This window comes from Alternaria ethzedia (assembly GCF_023757985.1).
Source record: "Alternaria ethzedia strain BMP 0044 chromosome Unknown scaffold_21, whole genome shotgun sequence".
NCBI classification, from domain to species: Eukaryota; Fungi; Ascomycota; class Dothideomycetes; order Pleosporales; family Pleosporaceae; genus Alternaria; species Alternaria ethzedia.
In genome coordinates, this window is record NW_026056214.1 from 70,244 (window position 1) to 95,693 (window position 25,450).

At 55.1% G+C, this 25,450-nt stretch overlaps 8 protein-coding genes across 8 annotated transcripts; 3 read left to right on the plus strand and 5 right to left on the minus strand.

Annotated features, from left to right (window-relative positions):
• Positions 1 to 334: 334 nt before the first annotated feature.
• On the plus strand, positions 335 to 880 carry J4E87_007511 (uncharacterized protein; the record flags this gene model as incomplete). The annotated part of the gene is made up of 2 exons (XM_049379106.1): positions 335 to 485; positions 546 to 880. 2 exons carry the CDS (start codon positions 335 to 337, stop codon positions 878 to 880), a joined length of 486 nt encoding a protein of 161 aa, XP_049231017.1.
• Positions 881 to 1,092: 212 nt separating this feature from the next.
• On the minus strand, positions 1,093 to 1,632 carry J4E87_007512 (uncharacterized protein; the record flags this gene model as incomplete). The annotated part of the gene is made up of 1 exon (XM_049379107.1): positions 1,093 to 1,632. One exon carries the CDS (start codon positions 1,630 to 1,632, stop codon positions 1,093 to 1,095), a length of 540 nt encoding a protein of 179 aa, XP_049231018.1.
• Positions 1,633 to 2,008: 376 nt separating this feature from the next.
• J4E87_007513 (uncharacterized protein) lies at positions 2,009 to 3,114 on the plus strand (the record flags this gene model as incomplete). Its single annotated transcript, XM_049379108.1, has 2 exons — positions 2,009 to 2,463; positions 2,535 to 3,114. 2 exons carry the CDS (start codon positions 2,009 to 2,011, stop codon positions 3,112 to 3,114), a joined length of 1,035 nt encoding a protein of 344 aa, XP_049231019.1.
• Positions 3,115 to 3,444: 330 nt separating this feature from the next.
• Positions 3,445 to 4,918, minus strand: J4E87_007514 (uncharacterized protein; the record flags this gene model as incomplete). Its single annotated transcript, XM_049379109.1, has 3 exons — positions 3,445 to 4,405; positions 4,455 to 4,528; positions 4,838 to 4,918. The coding sequence occupies 3 exons, from the start codon at positions 4,916 to 4,918 to the stop codon at positions 3,445 to 3,447; spliced, it is 1,116 nt and encodes a 371-aa protein (XP_049231020.1).
• A 3,308-nt stretch (positions 4,919 to 8,226) lies between these two features.
• On the plus strand, positions 8,227 to 11,328 carry J4E87_007515 (uncharacterized protein; the record flags this gene model as incomplete). The annotated part of the gene is made up of 1 exon (XM_049379110.1): positions 8,227 to 11,328. One exon carries the CDS (start codon positions 8,227 to 8,229, stop codon positions 11,326 to 11,328), a length of 3,102 nt encoding a protein of 1,033 aa, XP_049231021.1.
• Positions 11,329 to 13,432: 2,104 nt separating this feature from the next.
• J4E87_007516 (uncharacterized protein) lies at positions 13,433 to 15,193 on the minus strand (the record flags this gene model as incomplete). The annotated part of the gene is made up of 1 exon (XM_049379111.1): positions 13,433 to 15,193. The coding sequence occupies one exon, from the start codon at positions 15,191 to 15,193 to the stop codon at positions 13,433 to 13,435; it is 1,761 nt and encodes a 586-aa protein (XP_049231022.1).
• A 4,290-nt stretch (positions 15,194 to 19,483) lies between these two features.
• J4E87_007517 (uncharacterized protein) lies at positions 19,484 to 21,586 on the minus strand (the record flags this gene model as incomplete). Its single annotated transcript, XM_049379112.1, has 1 exon — positions 19,484 to 21,586. One exon carries the CDS (start codon positions 21,584 to 21,586, stop codon positions 19,484 to 19,486), a length of 2,103 nt encoding a protein of 700 aa, XP_049231023.1.
• Positions 21,587 to 23,108: 1,522 nt separating this feature from the next.
• Positions 23,109 to 25,098, minus strand: J4E87_007518 (uncharacterized protein; the record flags this gene model as incomplete). Its single annotated transcript, XM_049379113.1, has 2 exons — positions 23,109 to 24,833; positions 24,886 to 25,098. The coding sequence occupies 2 exons, from the start codon at positions 25,096 to 25,098 to the stop codon at positions 23,109 to 23,111; spliced, it is 1,938 nt and encodes a 645-aa protein (XP_049231024.1).
• Between the last annotated feature and the right edge of the window lie 352 nt (positions 25,099 to 25,450).

Below are 25,450 nucleotides of genomic sequence, written 5' to 3' on the forward strand. Positions count from 1 at the left end.
ATGCAGGTTTCCACGCGGGACGATCAGTTGGTCTGGGTTTCTGGTTCAGATGACGTATAGCGCAACCCATCCACGCACCAACCCCTGTCTCGATGCCACCACAGCGGGCCACAAACTTGTAACAAGCACGGTGCAAGTGATCGAGGATGAGATCACCGCTGGCGCAGATGGCGTACACACGGGAAGGCGCAGGCATGCAGGTGGAGTATATATGGCTGACTGCCTGATCTGTGTGTTGCGTCTTCACATGCAAATACACACGACCTTACGAATAATCCACCTCACTATCTCTACACTCCAATACGATTAATAAACAGTGTTCATACTGCCCAAGATGACAGACCAAAACAAGGGATCGCAAAAGACTTACAGGGAGTCCGCGGGAGAGTACTACAACCAAAAGTACGAGACATGGATGCCATGGATCGAGGACCAGTACCTGAAGTGGTTCACCAAGGATAACAAGGCATCCTACGCTACCAAACGTACGTCTCTTATATCCTACCTTCTACCCGACTGCCCGTCCCTAACACTTCTCCCCACAGAACAACTCGACCAGACCAAGGTCACAGGCATCGACCAAGTCGACAACCTCCAAGACGGCGTAAACAACCTCGTCGGCGGCCAAGTCGGCAAGGGAGGCCTAGCACAACCCCTCGGTGATGCCGTCTCCAAAGAGGGTATCAACCGTGCTGAGCGTGGCGGCAAGGACGACAAGGGAAACTCTATTGAGAGTCAAGGACCACTGGGTGGGTATGGACAAAGTGCTGCGGATGGTGTAAAGGGGGGTGCGAGCAGTGTTGCTGGCGGCGCGAAGAGTGCTGGTGGATACGTTGGAGGCATGTTTGGCGGCGGCAAGGGAAAGGAAGAGAAGAAGTAGGGAGTTGGGGCCGAAGGACGATGATATGATACCATGATTTGCAGGAAGGTTATTTCGAAAGGATTAGATTGCCAGATTTTGTGTTGAGTCGGATAGCATGAGTTGAGTATTCAGCTTCAGCAGTAATTCATTTATACCCTCTAGATATTCTTGTGCCGGCCCTGAACGAGTGAGCAAGTCTAGTACACATCATCAACACTGCGGAGTCTCCACTACGACACAGCATGTGCATCGACATCCACCACGGTCCCCTCTCCTTCCTCGACACCAAACAATTTCAAGCAATTCCCTCTCTTAAACATCCTCGCGCAGTCCACCGCATTCGGCTGTCCCTTCTCTACGTCTGCACCCCCCTCATACAGCACTCTAACAACATCATCGTACCCTTTGAACACAGCCCCCGCAATAGGACTCTGACCCCTCCCGTTCAGCACATTCGCGTCCGCGCCGTTGTCTAGCAGCATCTTCGCAGTCTCAGCCTTGCCATGATATGACGCTAGCATGAGAAGTGTGTCGCCGGATGAGTTGGTGAGGTTCTTGGGGATACCGGCGCTGACGTATTGCAAGAGGGTCGATGTGTCCCCGCTGCGGGCGAGGTCGAAGAGGCGCGCTGCTAGGTCGAGGGCGGCAGGTGGGAGGTCAGAGGTAGATCGTGCGTCGGGTGGTGCTTGCACGGCGCCATCGGTGTCGGTCGCGCCTGTGCCTGCTGCTTGGGCGGCTTGCTGGCCGTAGGATTCTTCGTAGGACGGCATCTTGAAGGCACGCTGGACTATATGCGGGTATACGATACAAGTGAAGATGGCAAACGTTATGCGTGTGAATTGGTATTAATGGCAGATCGCCTGCTGTTATCTCGTTTTACATGGTGAAAGTCGAGAGCGCAGACGCTGAATGAGAGCAACAGGCGCAAGTATCCATCTCCCGAGTGTCGATGACGAAATCACCCGGTCGCGCTTTCCGAGCACAAAACGCGCTAGTCGACGCTCCATCATTTTGCTTGGCGGAGATCGCGACTTCCCCAGGGCCCATTCCATTATCCAACCCGCAGAAGTTAGCCTTCCCACCCAACCACCCCCCATTACTACGACGCCAGCACAAGAGGCCGGTACTCTTGTTGATCGCGCGACCATGGCTTCACCACCACACATCCCCCAGCTCAACGTCCCCGGCAGTCGCAAGCGCGGCAGCATATCCTCTCACTCCGGCGCGCCCACTAAAAAGCGCAAACCCTCCAATCTACGCAACGCCTTCTCCCCAGATGCCGAATCAGTCGGTGGCTCCCCGCGCCAATTCTCGCGTTCACCGTCCGTGGAAAGTAACATCACCACATCCGTCGTTAACGGCGTAGGAGGGAAGAAGCGACGGAAGAAGGGCGGAGACGGAGGCAGTGTCGCGGGCTCAAGCGCAAGAGGCGGCAAGGGCGCCGACGGACGAAGCGCAATCGGAGGCGAAGACGAAGATGGCGACGGTGGAGAAGAAGCAGAAGACGACGACGATGACGAGATGGGCGAGGAAATGGGCATGGAAATCGAAGGCGGCATGAGTGTTGAAGCACGCAGGAAGCAGGAGAAGGAATACGAACGGTACGTCCTTGCTCTACACTCTCTACCATTTCCCTCTCAGAGCCGTTTACTAATACAACGTGATCCAACAGCATGCTAGAAGACTTCATGACACCCGCGCAAATGGACCGCTACGCAACCTACCGCCGCATCCGCCTTAAGCGGGAAACCGTCCGCAAACTCGTCAACCAAACCCTCTCCCAATCCGTGCCCCAACCCATCATCATCGCCGTAACCTCCTACTCCAAAACCTTCATCGGCGAGCTCATCGACCGCGCCCTCACCGTCCGCGACGAATGGTCCGCCGTCCGCACTCATCTGCCCAACCCCAACTTGCCAGGTCCCATCCTCAGTCAGAGTCTGGTCAGACCTAGTGCTCATATCAAGGATGATAGGAATAGGCCGACTAATTCCGATATTACGAGTGCGGGATGGTATCCGACGCAGGTTGATCGTACGGAGAGTCTGTGGAAGGAGGTGGAGAAGGATGCTAGTTTGCAGGATAGGCTGAAGGCGTGTGATAAGGGACCGCTTACACCAGCACACCTGAGAGAGGCGTTGAGGAGGTACAAGAGGGATCGGGATGGTGGAGGTGCTGGATTCGCGGGCATGAGTCTGGAGGGTGTGGAGAGGACTATGGGCAGGACGGGTGGAAGGCGTCTGTTCAAGTGAGATCTTGTTCTCGCGAAGAGGGCAACTTTGAAGCATAGCGACGGCGTTTGGGAAATGTATTGCTAGCATGAGAGTGCACTTAGAAGAGATCTCAGTCAGTGGAATACTGACGATCATGCAAAACCACATTACTACGAACAACTATTCACAACATGTGGACGGACCTCATCAATGCAACGCCTGATTCAATGATCATAAGTAGGAGTGGAAGTGAAACCTTCTCAGAGGCATTTTGTGAAGAGCTACATTTGTCATAGCTATTCATCATTCCAGTCCATCCCAGCCGAAGAGAGAACACCTTAGGAAATCATAACGCTAACCAACAACCATCTAGTTCTCGTGCATAAGCTCGTGGAAGGTCTCGGTGGCATACTCGGGCTTGCCCTGCTCGAGCTTCTTCTGGCCGAGCTTCTCCTTGGAGAAGGTAGCAGCGTATGGGTTGAGGCGGAGCTGCACCTGGAAGTTCTTGAGCGGGTTCTTCTTTTGTACGACACCACGCTTGGAGACGGCTCCACCACGGACGGGGCGGAGGACCTTCTGGACGTCGCTGGAGTTGATGATCTTGCTGAGGTCGGGCTGGCTCATCATGGTGGAGGGCAGGAGGTAGTCCTTCTTGAGCGCTGAGGGCTCAGCGGTGGATCCGTAGACCTTGTCGAGAGCGCTGAAAGCGGATGAGGTCCAGACGATGAAGCGACCGAGGTGGCCACCGGGGGCGAGCTGGAGGAGGTTCAGGGAGTAGACGGATGAGGTCTCGACACCTGGGATGTTGCGGAAAGCAAGGACGAGCTCCTTGCCATCCTCCTCGGGGTTGTAGATGACGAGGGGTCCGCGGCGCTGAGTGTGACGGCGGCCACGGAGCTTACCCTTACCAGCGCGGACCTTGCGTGTGTTGCGGGCCTTCTCGACATCGGCACCAGCACCGACAGCCTTCAGCAGAGCGACGGCGGCGGAGGTCTTCTTGATGGCGGCATCGGCGAAAGCAGTCGATGAGATGACGAGAGGAACCTCAGGGACGGTGCTGATGGCGTGACCGCGGGCAAGGAGAAGAGCAGGGCTTCCTGAAGCAGCGAGCGCAGACGCGGTAGCGAAACGCTTCTGGTTCAGGTTGATCTTCTGGTGCCACTTGCGCCAGACCTTGGTGGGAGCGAACATGCGACCGGAGCGGCACATGTTACCGAAGGCAGCCTGACCGGCACGGTGAGTACCTCCACCAGAGACACGGGGAATACGGGCCACAGCGCGACCGGTACCCCAGGACTCGGCAGAAGTCTGGTGACCAGCCTTCTCGGAGCTGCTTGTTGTTAGACTGTGTGGTTGTGCAGCGCGCGAGGTAGGCTTACACAGCGTATGGCTGGCGGCGGTTCTTGTTCATGCCAGTGTGCACCGCGTGGACGATGTCAGGGCGGATGGGTGCCTGAAAGAGTTATTAGCATTGGCCAAAACACCTGAAGCGTGTCCGAATGCGTTGCAGAGCCATATCCAAGAGACTGAGAGAAGCAGACAAGCCAAAAAAGTGCGGCTTTCGCTACACTCTCATGAGGCCGCATCATGGGAAGAACTCTGCGTAGTCCAGCTCAATGCGAGCATTCTCCGCTGCCACTTGTGTCCCCGCTCTTTCGATGTTCTTCCCATGTGTGCACTCCTCCAGCAGCCGTCGCAGCCCTCAGTCCCTCCGGTTGTGGTTTGCATCGTATCGCGAAGTTCGAATTGCGGCGGAACTGACCTTGAAGACATTGGGCACGGGGACGGTGTCCTTGGTGACCTCGCCCTTGGCGGAGACGACGGTGACGGTTGGCCTCGACATGATCGCTGTTGTGATTGACCTGGTGGTTAGTTGTCGCGAAAAGAAGAGGCTCTCGACTTTCGAGTTCTTCGGGCTCGCTTGAATTTCGCATGGTGGGCGGCGCTAGCCCGCTTTGGCTTGGCGTTAGTGGTGGTCATTGATGAGCGCATCTGCACGCTGAACAACAGAACATGCACTTTGGCCTGGAGTTTTGCGAAGGTTATTAAAATCTTTTGAACATTGAGCTATACTGTAAGGCGAAAGCGATGATGGCTTTGAATGTTTCTACCCCAATTTCTTCGTGGATGAATACCTACCAACGTAGCCATGCTGAGTTTGTCATTGCTACGGCCATGTCAGGTACTGACTATGAAGAAGCCCGATATAAGATCTCGTCTTTTACATATGTAGAGGTTGCAGGTAACAGAGAGCTTGTTTTCCATTGAATGAACTATTAGCTTGTGGAATGGGTCAATTTCCAATACTAATACATCGAATTTCTCATCAGAGAGTGCAGTTTAACCACATCTACAGATGAGCGCATTGTCCTTCCGTCATACCTTCAAGTATGCTTAGAGAACAACGTGACTCGGTAAGAATGAACAGCGACTTGTAGCTTCTGACACAGTCACATCCCCTTCTCATACAGCACCCACGACCTGTTACACATGTCTCTGGCAGCGTTCTAATCCAGCTGAGATATACAAAGCGCCTATGTCAAAGTTGTGACTACAGCTGGACACAAAGGTACATTACTCGTTCTTGTGAGCGAGCATAGCGTTCCATGTTATGAAGTCGGACGCAAGTCCGGAAAAGCTATGACATGCGCGCAGTGTGTCGTGGTGACGTGCTACAATACAGGTACCACGGCACATAGGCCACAGGGGCGCATGAACCTCATTTGAGTATGTTGAGACTTCACGCACAACCAAACCTATGAACAGGTCGACCGTGAAATGTACAGAGCACGTCCCTGCTTGCTGGTCGACGTCGTCGCAGAGGATTAGGTTCTCGGACCGCCAGCACGATCGCAAACATTTGAACCTTACTGAGGCCCGTGATACATCACCCCTTATCTTTTATCTCGAAAAGAATGCTGCTTGGTCCAAATCACCCTAATAGCGGGAGAACCAGACTGTTCTGTCACAGCTGCTACGACTCACTGCGTGTAGCGTCAGGGCCGGCAAAGAGACTCGGGCCTTATTGGGGCCTTGTGTTGGGAGGCCAGAACACTTCCCAATGACGACTCAGTCGGGAGACCCGTCTAGTTGGTAGCGAAGAGTTGGGCTCTGATCTCCACGTTGCAAGTTGATAAGTATGGAAACTACCAATGAGTCGCTCAGTCGACCTATCCCGATCTCAAGAGCACGTGCCCAGGAAGATGAGGCGGACTGTCCTGAGTCGTTGGATCTTCGCATGGGTACCCGAATCGGTGTCGCGTTGCTTTTTAGGACGGATTCTGCCGGTGTTAAAAGATGCTGAAACGCATTTGGTGTGGGCTCGCCGAATCGGGGCTTTGCGTAACAGAAAGAACAAATTACCAACATTCAGGGCACAGGCGGCGGCAGAGGTGGAAATACGTTTCGGCAGGTGCTGCAAGGACTGCGGCTCTGCCTGGCAGTCATACGGGAAAAAGGTCCACAAATGCTGTGGGAGAGTTTAGGATTGCGAAACTGACGGCAGAGAGATGAAACGCGTGGTAATCCTCACATGACGGAGACGCAAAAACTCACCCCGCCAACAGGTGGGTCGATAAGTTCCCACGGTGCGTTTCACGTTGCAGATATTTGCTCCGACTGTTTTGTGCCTCAGAAGGCCGCGATGAAGTCAGTCGCAGTCGCAGTCTTGCACGCAGCGAGAGTCGAAACGATGGCTGTGGCATGCGAAGCGAGGCCAGGGTGTCCCGGCGGTGGTGAGCGCTGACAACAACGACGACCTGGACGACGAGTAATTCATCTCGAGCGCGTCGAGGCCGGAGACGGGACGGATTACATACTGTCTGGGGTGGATGCAATATGGCGCGGACCCCAACCTCTTTCCGAGGTATCTCGTCTGGGCCTTCCCGTCTTCAGGATGCGGCCTCCAGGGGCCTACTCTAGGCTCGCCAGGTTCGCCAGGTCCGGGGAACAAGGGCAGAAGGGCAGTTTGTCGAGAGCCGTCTCCTGTGGAGCGGAGAGGGCGAGTATTTGTTTGCTAGGCGAGGGAAATGACGGCTACGCGTACGCTGCGAACCAAGATCGGCCGCGGTACGGTAGACAGGCTGTAAGGCGCGGTGGTTGAGTGGACTGGCGCGTTTGTGTAGTATGGTCCCAAGACGCTCATGGGTCTGACATGCTAGTGTCCTAGTGGTCGCAGCTGCCTCGTAGCGCACCGGCGGCGGTTGCTATTCCTGGAACGTCGGCGCTTCCACAGAGCCACTAGCGCAGCTCGCAGTTCGTCTCCCCCATCCATCGACAAGACGCATTCACGCCGCCTCAATCACGACACACAGCGTGCTCGCCTCGCCTACCACGACCCCCTCCTCCCACATCCAGGCGGCAGCGGCTCTGCGATCGACCGGCTTCCCTCGTCCGCACTGCCCAAGCTGGTCACCACTCTGCCCTCGACCCTCCCCATCGTCCAGAGTGCGTCGCAACAGACCCCCATCGTGAGCGCGGCACCCACCCTCGACCGCGCCTTCCTCACCACCGCCGCTCGCACCACCCGCACCCGCTGCGTCGCCCGCTCCTGCCCTTTCTACCCACTACGCCGCATCTCCTCAGGCATAGGCGCATCGCCGGCCCAGTCGCTCCTTCCCCCAGGCGCTTAGTAGAGGATCTGGTATTCTCGCTCCAATTCACCACGCCAGCGCCCCTCCCCACTGCTGTTGGCACCCAGGTAAGCCGCATCTTCTTTTCGTGTCCCAACTCCGTATTCCTGTGCCCCGTCGTCTGTCTGGGCGAGCATGACTGTAGTCGAGGCAGTGTACGGGCACCTGTCACCTGTCAACCGTTACCTGCTCGACCATGTGCACTCTACCACCAATCTTCGAGTCTGGGAACAGCTTCTCAACCTGTCTTCAGCCTCCATTCCCCACTCCCCCGTCCCGCCGCCCTCGTTTCGAAACACATGCGCCTGCCATGTCTGCCTCGCCCACAATATCCCATGATGCTGACACTCCGACTCTGAAAAGGGCTTTCTACACACCTAATTCTTCTTTCCCTTCCAAGAAACTCGAGCAGTCCTTCACCCACTGCCTCCCTTCACCCTCCACCTCAACGCGAGCTCCCCGTCCGCCCAGTAGCACTCGCAATCACTGCCCCCGCTTGGCAACACACACAAGTCCCAGCATGGTTCAGACGAGCGCGCGCTCATTCATGCCCATGCCCTCATTCGGCGCCGTATTTGGAGGAGAGCACCACAGCAAGGGCCAAAATGGCGGGAATGTAGCACGTCCTGCCACGAGCCCTAACACGAACTCGGGCACACCCTTCTCCTCCTTCCACATCCACAGCGAAAGTCGCGACAGTACATCGACGGGCTCTTCCGACAACTCCCCGACCACAACCATATCAACCATGGACTCGTCCTCGGTGACAGACCCCTCTCCAGGCGTGTCTCCCGAATCGCCCCTCGCAAAGACAATCACGCCCTCGTCTTTCGTTGCCGACTTCAGGTCAAGACGAGCAGAGGCACCTGTCGGGGAACCGTCTGCCGGCCCATTCTTCGAATTGCAGCGTCCCACAACACCTGCAAAGAAGCCTCGGAATCTCAAGAACCTTGGTATCAACACAGCGTCTTCGCTCAGCAACTTGCGCGCGCACACCCCAGCTCCCATAGCAGTCGCTCCCAAAGAAAAGAACAGTTCGGCACCGCCATCTCCGTTGTTTATCAAACCACCGACACCCCCGAAGCGTCGACCGTCCAACTTGAGCTTAACAATCTCAACGCCTGGCAGCAATGAGAGTAAACCAGTACGGTTGCTCATACCCTCAACACCGTCCTTCAATCGCCCACCGCTTCGCCACTTCCAGTCATCTCCTTCACTACCATTATGTTCACCGAGCACGAATCCAATGGGTGGTATGCAATTGCCTCCTCTACGACCTGTTGCACCTAAGCAAAGTGGCCTCAGCGAAGTCCCCTTTGAAATGGAAGAGGAGGAGGACCAGGAACCCAACTTCGATGTTCCCCAGTCACGAGAGGAGAAGCCGGCTGCCTATCCTAACGGCCCCATTTGTATCTATGAGTCTGGCGTGTTCCTCTACTTTGAGCCAACTGCTATCCAGGCCACGACTTTCGATGTCATTATCAACGTCGCGAGCGAAGTGAAGAACCCATTCACCACGCCAACGGTGGAGTCACAAAAAGATATTGACGCCAGGCGCATAGATGGCCCACCAGCGGAGAATGTTGATTTTGCCACCCTTGGACAGAGACCAAAGCAATCATTCGGTATGGACGATGGCTCGCCAACCACACCCAAAGCCACGCCGGTCATGCAAACCATACAGCCGCGCGAGGTTGTGATCGAGGGCAAGACATACAAGACACCAGAGTACATTCACATGCCCTGGGAGCACAACACAGACATCGTTCCCGATCTTCACAAGCTGGTCAGGATGATAGACGAGAGGGTTCAGCGTGGGAAGCGCGTACTCATCCATTGCCAATGTGGTGTCAGTCGTTCTGCCAGTTTGATCGTTGCCTACGGCCTGTACAAGGACCCGCAGATGAGTGTGCAAGAAGCGTACGACAAGGCAAAGAAGCGAAGCAAGTGGATCGGACCAAACATGAACCTCATCATGCAATTGCAAGAGTTCCGCAACAGCTTGTTAAGACAAAACGAAAGCCGCTCATATCACAACCAAGGGTATGGACGCCGATCTGCTGGCCTTCCCTCCACCCGCTCCACAGGAAACAATAAGTACTCTTCGTACGATAGGGACTCTGGTTCGGGATCGCGCACTCCACGAACAGCGCCGCTACCACCCGACAGCGACATTAGCATGCAACGGGCAAGCACAGGCAACATGATGGCTATATCTCCAGGTCCCCTATCGGCACCCACTGGAGCCTTCTCAGCCGGTTTCCGTCGGTCCTGGGACTCGAGCCCTGCGCACTTTGATGTCCCATCCGAGCCCTCTCCGACGACAACGACGCCCTATGTCGACCCCACAGGTCACGTTGTGCCTGTAGTCTCCGTCACTAACGACAACGTGCCGACCATTCAGACTCAAGATGTTTCTAACAGCGAAGACTATTCCGAGCCTACTCTCAAGCTTTCCTCTGTCCCCAACTTCTCACGTCAACTTCCATTACGATTGGGCCTGAGCAACGACGAGGGCTCATCATTCGGATCAGGAGAGAGACACCTGGCGCCTCTACAACCATCAGGATTTGAGCCACTTCGATCCCCAGCTGTAGCAAGTTTCAACATCCCTTCCTTCAGCTCCTACGACGCATCCGATGCTGAGGTCATGTCGCCAATCAAGACTTCTTTTGACAACCCATGGCCGGCAGGCTACGATCTGGACAACGAACCTTCCGCGCCTGAGATTACTTCGCCAGTGGCTACGCAATTTCCTAAAGATGTCTTTGGTCGCACAGACGCAAGCCTAGAAGATGACCTAAAGTCGCCACGTGCCACGGAATTCCACATGACTCCACTGAAGCCAAGGATAGCAGATGAAGATCCATTCGGCTTGACATCGCCAACAAGAGCAGACTTCAATCCGTTCGACAGGCCCAGCATAGCGGCTATCAAGGACTCTGAAGCTGAGGATCGACGGCCGTCATTCCAAGCCATCCTACCGCCTGCCCATCAGACTTTCAACGGCTTTGCATCGCTGGACGGTACGGCGCAAACGAACCCCATGTTCCAGGCCCCCAGCTTGCTGTCCATGTCCTTCCCAAAACATAGCCAAGACGCCGGACCACGCATCGACAGCCTTAGCAATTCACCCGAAAAACAAGCCTTGACCCCTATCGACCCGGCTGAACCTGTTCCTGTAGCGTTCCCCAAGGCACCGGATACTCCCCGATCGCCTAGTCAAACCTTCCTTTCAACTCCCGCCAAGGCCATTCGCACTAGGTTCTCATCACCGAACATGCGCGAACAACGAAAGTTGCACAAGCTACAAACGGAGATTCAGTCGAAGCTGCCGAAACCTTCTGCTCCTCAACATGCTGCTGATGACATCGACGCTCTCATGTCACCGCGTGCTGAGGAGTTCACAAGGAACCCCTTCCACTTCGAACTCCAGTCTTCTGGTGACGACACGAGTCCGGTATCTTCCAACGAGACGATAAAGGACGGACGAAACGGCCATACCGCATGGGAAGAACCACTACCCCGGCAATGGACGCCTGAAAAGGCAACCGTTGATCCCCGGAGTCCTGTTCAAACTGGCAGTAACCCCATTGTTCGGAACATCTGGGACGTACTGTGAGCAAAGGCACAAACAGACCGAAACGCAAACTCAAAATATGCGGAGTGGACTTGCTCAATCTAGAAGCTTCCGGAGAAGACGCCGCGCGCACAAGATTAGGTAGCTTCGGCCGCCTTGTCGGAAATTACGCGACCTCTCTCCGAAGGATCGTCCTTCGCCAACAGGAGCTCGCGACGCCACCAACACTGAGCGTTTGGACTCCTGACAGCTGCATGTCACATTGGCCCACTTTGCAGAGTCGACGTTGGATGTGCAGCATCTCCGTTACCGTTGGCAGCCGATGCATTCCAACGGTCCGGCAGTCTCCATCTCGTATTCCCTTGTCATCATTCATTTCCTTTGTGATCAAATCTTTCGTTTCTTTGCAAGTCCGTACAGCACGGCTTTACATATTCGCATGTTGGGGGCTAATGCGCGTTGAATTACGCAGAGTAATGTTCTAGTTTCTAGTACCCTAGTACCGCCATCCCCTCGACATACTGACACTCCTTACAACAACTTTTCCTCTGGACAAAACCATTACTACATTCGCTGCCCCTTTGTATATCTATCTCATCTCCTTACTTTACACACTCAGTATCGATGTTACGAGCCATGCAAAGCGACTGTCTTCTGGCAGAAAGCACCCACTTGCGATCTTGGGTTGCGTCCTTGGTTTTGTGTTTTGATTTTTCTATTTTCTGGTTCGCTTGGCGAGTTCAGCCAGCGAAAGGCGTTTTGTGGGAGAGAGGGAGAGAAGGATCTTGACAGATGGATTGATCATATCCTTGGGCTTTTCCTATTTTTTCCTTTTCCCTCTCTGGATTCATCTATGGGTTTCTGGTGGAAAAGGCTATGTAAATGAATGGAACACATATTTCAACAATGGGTCGTCCGCTTACTTATGTGTGTTCGTCGTATATGCGATCCTTCGTTCGCGATACGGCCTCTCCCCATACTAGGTAATCTTCCTGATTAAGCGTACCCTCCACGGGCAGATGGATTAGCAGGGCAGGTCCAACCGAACACCGTTTTGTTGCTGACCAAACATGCGACAGCTGAAGTAGCATCTCTCATCTGACTAATGAAGACATCCGCTTACTTCGTTCCTTGCACACACCAAAGGCTTACATACATCTTACCTGCATTGCTTCTACATTATCTGGTGCTACAAATGTAGATCTGACCTATCTCTGCAAGATAAGAGTTGTGCAGATCGCCGTTCTTGGTCACGGAGGGATAAAAGGAAGGGTTGAACTGGTAACACAGCTAGTGGTTGGTGGGTGGGCTAAAGGTAGTTGCGGTGTGAGATAGGGCAGCTCGCGCAGTTGAGATTGCGGCTCTGTGGAACATGAGTGAGGGAATTACAGTGAAGTCGTCGTATTTGCTCGTACCAGTAGCTGCGAGGTCAGATGATCGTAGACACATTTCCGTGGGTGGACAGAAAACATATGCTGGAAGAAAGTCTTGGATGAGGTTGAAAATCCATTCAAGTTACTACTTTAAACTATATACTATGTGTGATGCGTGTGTGTATGTCCCAAAAGAGGACCTCCACGTCTACAGAAACAATAAAAACAAGTACCATGCCCATCAGGCTCATCATCTCATGTCCATCTCATCTCATCTCATCTCGTACCAAGCGAGCGTGATATACGTATCCCAAAGACCAAAAAGTCCAAAAAAGCGAATGTGTCCAGGTCTAGCCCGGCGCAGTGTGTCAATACAATACAACGAAAGTAATCACAAGACGTACATACACGTCTTGCTCGATGGAGTTGGAGCAATAGAAAAGCGATTGGAAAAGCTGCATCGAAATGTATTTCAATTTCGATGTATATATGCAATTGTACAGAGATGATTGAGTGTGAGACTTGCGCAAGACGAGGAGACAGAGAAACGCCAAACGCAGCACTTGCGTGTAGTTGGTCGTAGAACTGAACATCAATGAGATGGGAGATAATAATGGGAAAACCGTTCAACGCCTGTGAAATCGCAAATATGATCCCGGTGTTTCGTCCGAATAGCCGGGGGTTGGGGGTATCCTATGGGCAATTTGATGCCTGTGTCGATGTATATGTGCGTGTACATGTTTCGCCTTATAGCTCAGAGTGTGACGGAACTACTAGTAAACATACGTAGCAGTCCTGCTGAGACCAGGTTTACTGGCAAAGCCTCTGTCGGAATCACCAGATCTTGGTGCCCATCTAACGTCCTCGGGACCATATCTACGGCTGTATTGGACATCGTTTTGGTCGATGCTTTGCTGGCGTACCCTGTGCCGGGGCTCGCTACCGATTTCACCGTAGAGTCTGCCTGAGCGGCCGCGTTCTTCGCGAACAGGCGAGATGTTGCGACTTGACTCTGTGCGGCTTGGCATCGATGGCCTCGGGACGGTCTTGTATGATGCAGTGGTGGGTTCTGCGGGACGGTTGGGGCCAATCGGAGGCTTGCCGATGGGCGACTTTGAACGGTGTTGGCGTTGGGATTGGGGTTCGCGAACAACGTGGCGAGGAGTGGGGGTTGGTGGGTCTTGGGAAACGCCAGCTCCGGGAACGGGGTAGTAATATGTCTTGACGGTCGACGATGGTGGTACGCTGGGGAAAGCGTCTCGCTCGGGACTCGCGTACTTCTCAGGGCTGCTGTATTGCTCGGGTGTCATGGCCTCGCGAAGACCAGACGGGCGAGGCGCGGTGGCCTCCTTCCTGCGCGAGGAGGTGTTTGGGATGGTAGGCATAGTCGACGATCGACTCAGCGAAGGTGCTGGAGGCGTGTTCTCGGCATATCTGGCGGGCCTGCTGTCGGTGTACGAGCGCTGAGGCATTCCGCGGAGCTCAGCAGGTGATGAGGTTGTGTGCTTGAAGCTGGGTACCCGTCTCTCCTCACGGCGAGGCTCATCATCCCACTCGACAACCTCAGGAATACCGCGATCGGTACGGTCGGTGTCACGACGGGACATAGAAGGCCTTTCCTTGCTGGGGCGAGCAGATGACCTGCGGACGGGCTCGGGTCGAGCACTGTCGCGTCGAACCATCCGAGGTGGGTCGGAGGTGTAGTAATCGCGCGAAGAAGCCCTGGCAGGCGACGGTCGGGAAGATAGGATATCCGCCTCGACGTGGGCGCGTGACTTGTGCTGGTATCGGAGCGCCTCTTCTTCCTGGACGCTCATCTTGCGTGCAGCAGGGACAGTGTGAGTGGTGGTGCCGGTATATCGGTTGTCTTCATAGGTGCGGCGCTCTTCTGCCTTGCGCCGAGCATCCTCTTCAGTGCGAGCCTTGAAGGCTGCCTCGTAGCGCGCCTTCTCGTCACCTGATGACTCACTGTCGACTTGGGTGAACTTGCGGTCGCTTCGGGTCTCCTTGGCACGCGTTTTCTCGCGATCTGAGCGTGATCTGTCTTCTTTGACGTGTCGCGAGCTCTTAGATTCCTTCTCGCGAGTAGATCTGGAGGATGATGTGGGTTTTGAGGGTTGGGCGTGGTATCGTGCGTGGTAGCGGTCGTCTTCCTCGCTCGCTCTGGGAGCGCGGTACTCGGTGGTGTATCGCGAAGGGCCGTTTGCGGCAAAGGATGCACCGCCTGATGTGGGGACATCGAAGCGTGCAGTCCTGTCGCGTGGCGCAGCTCCTCGCGCCGCCTTCTCCCTGCGCAGCTTGTCGAGCGTGATCTGCGCGTCGTACTTGCTCCGCTTCTCGTCGTCAATGAGGCACTCGTAGGCCTGCTGGATGTTGTGAAACTCCTCCTGTTTCTGCTCCTTCAACGCGGGGTCGGTGACCTTGTCGGGATGGCACTTGAGGACGAGCTTGCGGTAGGTGGCCTTGATGACGGCGGCGTCGACCGTGTTGGCGACGCCCAGGGCCTTGTAGTGATCGGGGAGGGGGTCGTCCATGGCGGCAATGGGTGTGGGGAGAGGATTGCTAGGCGGGTGTGGGGTGTGGGATCTCTCTTATAGTGTGACAGCAACGACTGCTTGCGACTCAGGCCTGACACATGCGGATCCGGGCAATGCAGCGAGTGGAGGAGCAAGCGAGCCTGTGGCGGTGTTGGGCGGATGTCTGGCAGGCCGCAGCAAAAGCAAGGGCAGGAGCGATGGGCTTTGGGCGAGGCGTCGGTGTGGGAGCCCTATAAGGAGAGTCGGGTGCAGTATGTGCCGTGGTGAGAGCAGAGCGGACGGAGCGTGCGGGTGTTCCTGCACGGCCTGACGAGGATGGCTTGCTGGAAATCGGCTGACCTAAGGAATAGTGGGTCGCTCAGGGACACAGACAGCGCGGATCGAAGATGGCGGAAACGTGGCGAAGAGACAAAAAAACTCGGATCAAAGACGCTGGACAAAGGAATTGTAGTGCTCGGCCGGCGGTCAGGCACAGGAGTGAGGCTGTGTTGTGCTCGCGACTGCGCTGCTCGTTGCCCGGCAGCGATGGCTCTGCTTGCAGGCCGTAAGTTGCGGTGTGGATGGCTTTGCGACGTCACCGTCAACCGTGCCAAAAAATGCCAATAGGATCCGGCTGGCGGTAGTCGGGATCGCACCGCGTAGTGTGGAATTTAAGAATCGTGGGAGAAGAATAAGATTGCGGCTTCGAAGAATAGAACAATGTGTGCAACGGGTAATATGGATTTGGAGAGCAGTCAGCCTGCACGCTTTGGGGGTGCAGTTGTGACTATATCAGGCTCTCATGCACAGAGCCCCAGGGCTTCGACAGCCGTCGAGGGCATCCCTGTGCCTCGCACTTGTCTGCTTTGTACCAAACTCGTCGCCGGCTGAAAAGAGCGTCACAGCCTCGACTCGACGTACGCTGACTAGTCCCCGCTCCACGCCCATCGCATCGCATCGCGCAAGCCGCTGCTTCACATGAGCACCGCTGCACGTCTCGTCGTCGGCCACGGCGGCTGCAAAACACACAGCCCAATCACGCCCAGCGCCCTCCACATGGCCCGTTTCGAGACTGGCGCCAAAACCGCTGCTGATAGGACCAACCCCCAGCAGGGCCTGCATGACCACCGAAGCCCCAAGAAGCCATGCCAGAAGCGTGGAAGCACGATGTGACCACACCTGCTGTCCAATCGTGAAATGCTCACCAACCCCACCATGAACATTTGCAAGACATGACGAATCCAGCTGCACCCCAAGGGTACAGGTGAAGCACAAAGCCAGCACCGACAGCCAACTCGTCACATCCGAGATCCACCCAGGCAATCCATCCTCTGCAGCGTCCGAGACACATGTGTTCCCCAGCTCAGACGGTAGCAGTCACCGGGCCTTCGGCACCCATCAATGCACATCCTCCGCACATCACTCGAGGCACGATGAGGGGCATCCCTGTGGCCCGTCGCAACTCAGGTCAGGGCACGGCGGTTGCGTCGCCCGTCAGGCAATATTTTGCTCTTCCGTCCCAAGCCATGTGAGAGAGGATAGATTTGCTGCCACTCGATCCGTCCCGATGGCAGACGTTAGCCCGTGGCTTGATAGGACGATAAGATACGCTTATGCGGGGGTAAGGCGGGGCACTTCTGCATGTCACGCCCAATCGTGACATGGTCAGCTCACAAAGCCCACGAAGCACGTCCTCCTACGTGGTCCTCGTCCATTGCACACACTTAAGTGAGTAGGACACGAATATGCTATAAACCAGCAGCAGTATGATGTAGGTGTTGGCTCGACAAGTGTGCTTTGCTGGCTAGGAATGAGATCATTTGGGACAGGTACGCTGCAGTTGATCCGTCATCCCACATTAGCTAGCATTATCGTGGTCCCAAAGAGCCCCATACAGGCAGCTCCATATCGACGACTATCGGCTTGTTGTAGGCAACCGACGTTCTGCCAGCGACCCTCGGACCCAGATACGCTGCGTTGATCACCGTGGTCTGGCTGCGTTCTTCCGTCCCTGGTGGAGGCATACCCCTCTGTCGTTCTGCGAGACGCTGAGTAGCCTCGTCAGGACACCCATGTCCGGTATCGCTCTCATCTGGATGCTCATCTGCATCGCCCCCTCGCCGTCCTCCTCCACTAATCCCTCTCCACAGCGCCTCACTGTCCCGCAGGGCAACATCAGTGAGGCTCGCTGGTGCCGTCGGGATAAGCTTCTCACCACCACCGGACGGGGGCTGACGTCCTGTCTGATCCGGTGCAGACGTCGCATCAGGCTGGCCTTCCAGACGGTCCCCTCGCGAGTCAGGCTGCAATTGACGTGTCAAGCTCGCATGGTGGTCGCAGCCCGAACCACGCCCTCTTCTCACCTGCATGCCCGTCGTCAAATCAACTAGAGAAAGTTTCTTGTTGGAGGCTCCTGGGTCGTTCCAGAACTGCACGCTTGGTACTAGGGTACCGATATCCATGGCCGTGGGTTGGTGATGTAGTAATGCATGTCTTTCTCTCCATTGTATCGTCTCCACGCCTCGTCCGTTGTGTATGTGGCCGCAGATGTTCAAGATCGGCCTGACTTGCTCTAATCTTCTTAACAACGCTGGGCATCCTTCCCTTATTCTGTCTTTCTGTCCGCTTGTTGCTGCTACTACTCCATCACATCGCCCCTTGGGCGGTGTATGCGTAACTACGATATCCACTTCATTTGGAATCTTTTCCCACACTTCTTCTGCTTCGTCGGGTTTGTACTGAAAAGCCCAACTTGCAAGTTGCTGCTTGGGCGTACACGGACTCCCGAAGATGGTAAAGCACGTTCCCCGTTCTTTCAATCGTATCTCCGTATAGTCATTTTCAAGGTAGACGATGGACTTGGATTCCGTCAACAGTCTTCTACACGCTTCTGTGTCTTGAGGCGCAGGCCATTTCCACGACTCTTCGTTTTCTCGAAAGAATGGAGGATCGAGCGTAATGTCGTGATTACCTGTCACATCTCATCAGCACTTCTCTTTTCCATTATCTGTACCGCTTGAACAAGACCAAGGGCATACAGTACCAGCAACCACAATCTTCGCCTCAAACTCCTGCCGCTCAAGCCACTCCACCGTCCTCTTCAACTCCGCATAACTCCCCTGGTTCGTCAAGTCACCCGCGTGGATCAACACATCGCCAGCCGGCAACTTCGGCGTCTGATTATGCGTATCCGATATACAGACTATTCGCGTTTTGCGCCGTGCCGACATACGTAGGTAGGTTCATGCACACACATGTGCTAGTTAGCAACAGTAGTAGTAGCAGTAGTGATCGTGGTAGGTAGTGAGTTATCGTGTGATCGATCAGGTAACACGCCAACCAAACAGCAAAACAATGCCCAACTTCCCACGATCCAAGCTAACCCCAGCACACCCACCCAAAAACCTTCCTGTCATCATGCACTGCAAAGGAGCCGTGGAAAGAAGGTTTGGTGGAGTTAGTCCAGCAATCGCTATCACGCGGTTACGTCATTCCCCATCAATTTCACATTCGAGGGCCTGGCCTGGCCTCGCCCATTTCCCAAACTCTCCGTACCGCGTACCGCAAAGACAGCAGCACAGTATTTGCTTTTTCTCATTATTCGCCGGTGATCAACAAATGTCCCGGCCTCTAGGGTCCTTAGTTCCCTCTAGTGATGCGACAAGAAGATAGACAGGTACATCCGCAGCACGACATCGCCTTCAACCCCGGTTTTCCACCACATCGCCGCACCTCGGCTCGCTTGACTGCGGCGGTGTTGTGCATGTTTGCCACCGCCACCACCCGTTTTCGCGCAACCGATCTTGCGATGGCGAGTTCAGCCGCAAACTTCTGGATCTGCGGTGGTTGGGAGATGATGCATGTGGGAGTGGTTGGGCGGAAGGAAAAACAGGTTGTTGGGGGATTGTTGGTAATGCCGATGCTGGATTGCGATGGCGATGCGCGTGGGGATTAAGCTAGTACGGAAATGACGTGCCACGTGATTGATGGTTTTGGGTTTGATAGAGGAAGGTGCGATGTCGAGGCCAGCAATTTCATCTAAGGGGTTATCACGATATTGCAGAACGGAAGTTTTGTTCAGGCTTCACAGCCTTTTTTTTTTTTTTTTGGTTTTAGAGTACATTTTTCTCGCGAAACAAAACTATGCAAAAACCAAAACTCCTTCGCTACAATTGAAGGGGTATCTTGACAATGGCAAGCCTACTTAACGCCCTTGTCAAAAGAAACCCAAGCCAACGTCGCCTCCGCGCCTCACTATGCCTAGGTGCTCCTCTCCTCCCCATGGACAGGGTAGTCGTCAACCTAGATTTAGCCATCGAGGACGACCTCAGCGGTCTCCTCGTCGTCGTCATCCAGGTTCATGTCGTCGTCTGACACCATCCAGGTACTATCAGAGTCCTCACCCAGGTCGACGACTGACGTATCACCACCCGCGGACGCAACGTTGCTGTCCAGGCTATCCCTCCTGTTGCCGTGGACAGCGTAGTTCGCATCGTCGTCGTCCAGGATGATGGGGGATCGGGAGCTGCTACCGCTGGGGACATTCCGTCCCGAGTGATGTGATCTGGAAGCCGGGGCCGGGGCCTCGAATGCGACGACTGGTCCGTCATCTAGGACGGCGTCTGTGCCCTGGATAAGCGCGTAGTCCCAGTCATTCGCCAGTCTTGAAGACCACTCTTTGTGTGCCCAGCGAGCGATTTTGCCCTGGATCTCATAGCGAACCTGCTCCGAATGGAACTCTGACTCGAACTGTTCAGGAAACCAGCGCTTGAGTTCAAGGTCGCAGGTCTCCAGCCCTGCCAGATGACGGCGCGTGATTGCATCCATGGAAATTTGACACATTTTGTATACAAATGGTCCGCATGCACCTCCATCTTCTTTGAACCTGTTGTTGTTGTTTTGATCGGGACTGTTCCATTGTGGGAGGTACCTCCAATCCTCTGGGTCTTCATCAAGAATATGGAGCATTCCCATAGACACATCCCGGCCTAAGTCTTGATAGAATCCCAGTCTGACAAACAGCGAATCAATATAATAGCATTTCTTGGAAATCCGATCCAGAATGGCGAGAGACCAGTGTAATCCACTGTGGCCATCGTTTTCGACACCGCCGATGCCATCGTTGATGACGATGAAGATCCAATTCTTGTCGGCGTAACGTAACCTATACTGTTCGTATTCCGCAGTATATCCTGACATTTGGGCGAAGTAGCAGATCTGGGCCACGGTGGAGTTGGCGATGCCGATTTTGTGAGCGTCGCCGTCGTATTCGCGGCGAAGCACTTCAAGAGCCATGTCTAGACTCTCGTCACGCATCCATACTTCCGCACCATATATCCGACTGTTGGTAGCGCCAATATAGTTGAAGGAGTCGTTATGTATGGTCACATCACCCAGCTCAAGGAACACTCCTTCGTTGTGGGTAGGCTGACCAAAGAAGACCGAGGCGAAAGCAGTATGTCGGGCAGGATGAGGAAGTTGCACCCAATGTGTAAGAGCGGGTAGCGGATCCACCTCCTTGTGTGGTAGCTCAGGGATGTCAAATGTCTTTGCAACGTCAGTGAAGTGCCCACTAAAGACAGGTTTCTGGTGACTGTTTACCTGAGATAATGCAAATTCCCAGTGATTTGTCTCTTGCTCCCATTCGGTGGTAGTATTCACATCGACGCTATAGCGGCGCTTCAACAGAGGGGGTCTTGTTTGCCTCGTGGGCAGATTCTCACGTTGAACACCGCGAGAAGAGATGACAAATATCTTGGCCGCTTGATATTTTATCAACCCTCGTGTCTTCGAGAAAATTTTGCGTCGCATTTTGCGCTTAGCGAGTGATTCAGATATGTCTGTAAAAGAGACCGCTCGATCAGGCGACATGACTGCCTTGCGTTTCGGTGGTGGCGGCGGAACACCTAATTCAGTCCACCAATCTGACAATACCGATGAACTTGGAGACTGGGGTTCTTCGTCCATGGAAGGCGTGTGTGGCGGTGTGACTGGCGGCGTCGTGGCCATTTTGCCGGCGTGGTCTTGATCTGAGCGCGGGGTAGGAGAGTGGTTGTTCTCGACATGCTCTTCCTCTGGTGACTGCACAGAGTCAGGCGCATTGTCCTGAGATTGTGAAGCCATAGTTTCATCGCTGTGTGGCGGCGAGGATACCAGACCTTGCGTCTCGGTCTGTGTTGTGACACCGACCGCAGGTGAACCTATGCTTGAATGAGAGTTAGCATCGCCGTCAGATGCAGTCACGACATTCGAACAAAGAGGTTCCGGCTCGGCTGGTGATGAGGATTTGACAGTTTCTCCCCGTACTGTGGACGATGAGTCTGTCAGTGTGTCCGCCTCGTCTGATGCGGTAGGCGCGGCCTGCGCGACAACCTGGGCAGGCGCGCGCTCTTCAGAAATATCGTCTGACATCGCAACGGCGCCGCAACGTTGTTTCCTGATTGGAATGCTACGATTTGGCGATGGGGAGTGTGTGCGCTTGAAAGTGGTGGGGATTCGCGTAATGGGGGCGTTTGCGAAGGCCTGCGAATTGACAAACACTGCTGGCTCAGGCGCTAAAGCGGTGGCGGATGCGCTTGATGGCGAGTTTGCTGCAGTTAAATCCAAAGGCGAGTGCAAGTCTGTGTCGGTCGTGTGCGGATTGCAAGTTGCGGGCTGACCAAAAGGCGTATTTGCTGGGGTGGTGTCGTGGTCAAGAGTCGCAGTAGAAGAACTCGAGGAACGGCGCGAGCGGCGCTGCGTCATAAAACCACAACAGAAAAGGTCCATGGAAGGTGAATGTGGGTCGGTGCGCTCTTACACACTGTTTGCTCCAGCGCAAAGAGCGTGATTGTTTCACAGCACGGATTCAGGGATGCCAGAGCATTCAGATAAAGTGAAGTCAGCGGTGAACAGAAGAAGGGGTCCTGAACTTAAATGAATACCATGCGATTCAGACATTTCGGTGTGTACGGTACATTCGTTCCATGGTTGCCTGCGTTCGGGTGTGGGTCATCCAAAGAATATGGGGGAACCGCCCACATACATCTTGCAATTAACTACAAGGCCTTTGTGAATGGTCAGTATTACCGACAAGCGGCGGCTTGTCCAGTTAACAGCCAGCAATGAACAATGCTGCGAGAGTCCGATTCGTAGCCAGCAGTAGACCTTCTTCATTGTATTCGTGGAATTCACTCAAAAGGACTCCAGGTCGCAGAAGCCTAGCCATGTCAGGCGCGCCGAAGCAGTGGAAGTGTGGGCATTGCGTTTCGTTCCTAAAATCCGGTCTGCGATGGTGGAGCCGTAACCTTGAGCATTGTGTCAGCCTTCATTTCATAGATGCATAAAAGGGGTTCGTAACTGATATATATATTCACAGAGGAAAAGACGATTTTGATATATGTACACGAAGTTTCAGCACTCATGTTTTGAAGAGGAAGAAGAAGTAGCAAGGAAAAACACGATCTGGTGTTGGTATATGGAACTAACGAAAACGGCAAACGAAAAAAAAAGACAAAGAGATCATGAGATGCTGACGGTGAATCGATCCTGCGCCCACACGCTTGTCCCCTTACGTGCAAGAAACGCTGATAACAAAATGCTCCGTAGTTAGCCCCTTTTGATGGCAAAATATGCAAATTCGTGAGAACGCTCTTTCTCTCACAATGCTTGGTAGAAACTCCTTCGTGGTACATCGCACAGACTTCTTAGCCTTGCAAGGCTGAATAAAGCAGATACTCCCTTCTAACATGTCTCCGTGCGCGTCTGTCCCTGTATCTTTGTACTGACTCGGTGTTCTACGGCGCGCCTCTGTTGGTGTGCCCATGGCGAATCCGGTCTCAGGTATGTGAATCGCGGGGTCATCGCGCGTGGACCAAAGAGGAGACTGGGCATACTATGAGGGTAACGTCAAACGTTAACGCAAGCTCAAAGAAATGCGAGAGCTTTGCTTTGCTCACTCTCCGATACTTGTTCCCCTTAGTCGTCTCCCCAGACTCACGCTGCGCCCAATGTCCGAAACACCACCAACCGAGTGTCTGTTGTTTGGGTTTCGAGCGACGCTCAGTTGTGCTCTTGGTCGAAGTCCTCCCGTCAGGGTCTTCTCGTAGTTGGCTGGTGAGCCTTCACGGCCTAGATTGTGACCGTAGCGGCTTTGGTTATCTCGGAACAACAGACTGTGTTCGTTGGAGGGCGTGCTACTTGAGACACTGGGCCGGCGGAGACTGGCGGTAGTTTGAAGAGCGGGTGATGGCTGCAGATCAGGCAATGGTTCGCGGGAGGTGTACTGTCTGCCACCGGTGAATCGTTTTTGATCTGACTGACCACCGTGACGGGCTCTAAAGTCGATTGAAGTCATCGCACGGGAAGGCGCACGGAAGATTGGATCTTCGTCTTCTTCGTCCACACTGTTGCGTGTCTGGTGGAGACTGGTGCCTGCTCGTTGCATGCGTGACGGAGTGTGTCTATCGTCGTAAGGTTCCTGGCTGCCTCCTCTTTGGCTGCGGCCGGAGTCATCGATAAGCATGCTGGTTCTCCGAGCCTCGATGCGTGACATGGCTCTACTGGGGCTGACGCCAGATAATGTGTTGCTTTCGGGTTCGATGCTCTGTCGGATCGTTGGTGAATCGCCATTGATCTGTACGCTCGGCCGACGTGATAGCGTGGCTGTGTTTGATCGGAAGGCTGGACTGGCAAGACCGGTCTTGGTGTCGCACAGAGCAATGCAGAGCTCGGTGAGACTGCGACAGAGGTTGTCGGCTTTGCGACGAACCTGGCGGTCTGAGACGACAGAGCCATTGATGATGGAGCTAGCAGAGTGTAGTGTGCCCTGCGGTCCTGCACTGCCGCTCATCTCTGCCAGCGCAAGTGCTTCGGTTGCAGTCGCTTCCAGGTTGCGGTAGACGGTTGGAGAGACGTACTGTCTAGCTTTACCGAGAGCTTCGCGCAACAGAGGATGGGTTTTGTTGTTATTGGGAGTGTGAGTGCCTACTGTAGACTCGGCAGGCGACGGATTCGACTTTCGTTGCTGATTCGGTGAAGAAGAGACTGTCGTCGCTGAGGTGTTGGCCGTCCGCGGGCGCTCAGCCGATGCTTGGTTTACAATGGCACCCGACGTCGAGGGTATCTTGCCGCCCATCTCGATCTTCCGTATCCTGGACTTGAGCTCGTCCAGCTCGTCCCACACAGACGCGGCCGGCCCTGTAGAGCCATGTGACTCGGTACCGTCGGCGCGCGAACCAGCCTCAAACGATGTCTCCACCTGCGGCGTGCGCGGCTCGTGTGACAGGTTCGACGGCCTGTAGGGGTGGACCGGGGTGCGACTGGGCGGGGTTTGATGTACCTCAGGCTGAGATCCCCGTCTCGTTGAGTTTGAGAACTGGGCGAGGAAGTCGCGCGGTGAGAGCTCAGAGTCGCGTCGGGTGGAGCTGAAGGAGGCTTTGTGGTTGAGGTCGCGGGTCCGTATGGCTTCGGGTGCAGGTGAGTTCGGCGACCGCTCGTATCTGGAGGGGGTGGGCAGAAGTGATGAGCGGCGTATGCCGCTGGACCTGGCTTCGAGGGCAGCGCTGGAGGGTATCCTGCTGGTGGTTGGTGTGACTAAGCTCGACTGGACCTGGACGGGCGAGGGCGACTGCAGGGCTGAGGGGAGCGACTGCCGGTTGTTGACGCGGGCGACTCGTGACTGGGTCGTTAGCTACCATCCATGCGCATACCGTAGCTCCATTGGTGCTCACCTTCAATCGGTCGCGCGCTGTCGGGTTCTCTGGGCGCGGCGGCTTGGGCGCACTGTCGGCGGCGATGTTCAGGAACAGGTCCTCCTTCTCGCCGTCTGTTCCTGGCGTCGCGGGCGCAGGCGCTCCCCGTCCGCTATGCGCCGCGTGGTAGTCCTCCATGCGGCTGCGGGGGCCAGAGTCGTACTCGGACGACTCGTCGGTGGAGCTCGCCATTCGTCGCGGCGGGGGCCTCGCACTGCTGGTCGAGGCTCGTCGGGGGTGGGGTCGGGGGCGGGTGGCCGGGTCTACAGCGCCTGTTTGTTGTGGTGGTCGCGGGGCTTCGCTGGGGGAGGTGCCTGGGTGGGAGCTAGTGGGGGATACCAGGCCGGACTGGAGGAACTGCTGCTGCGCATAGGCAAAGTCGGCGGGGTTCTGCGAGCTGCGGCTGCGAGTGACGAGGGTGACGGGAGGGCCGCGCGAGTTGTCTATGCCATGGCCGCTGTGCGAGGCTGGGGGACGGCGGGCGGACGCGGCGCTGACTGACGGCAGGCGCAACAGCGTGGGCGGCTCCGGGGCCGTGTTGGTG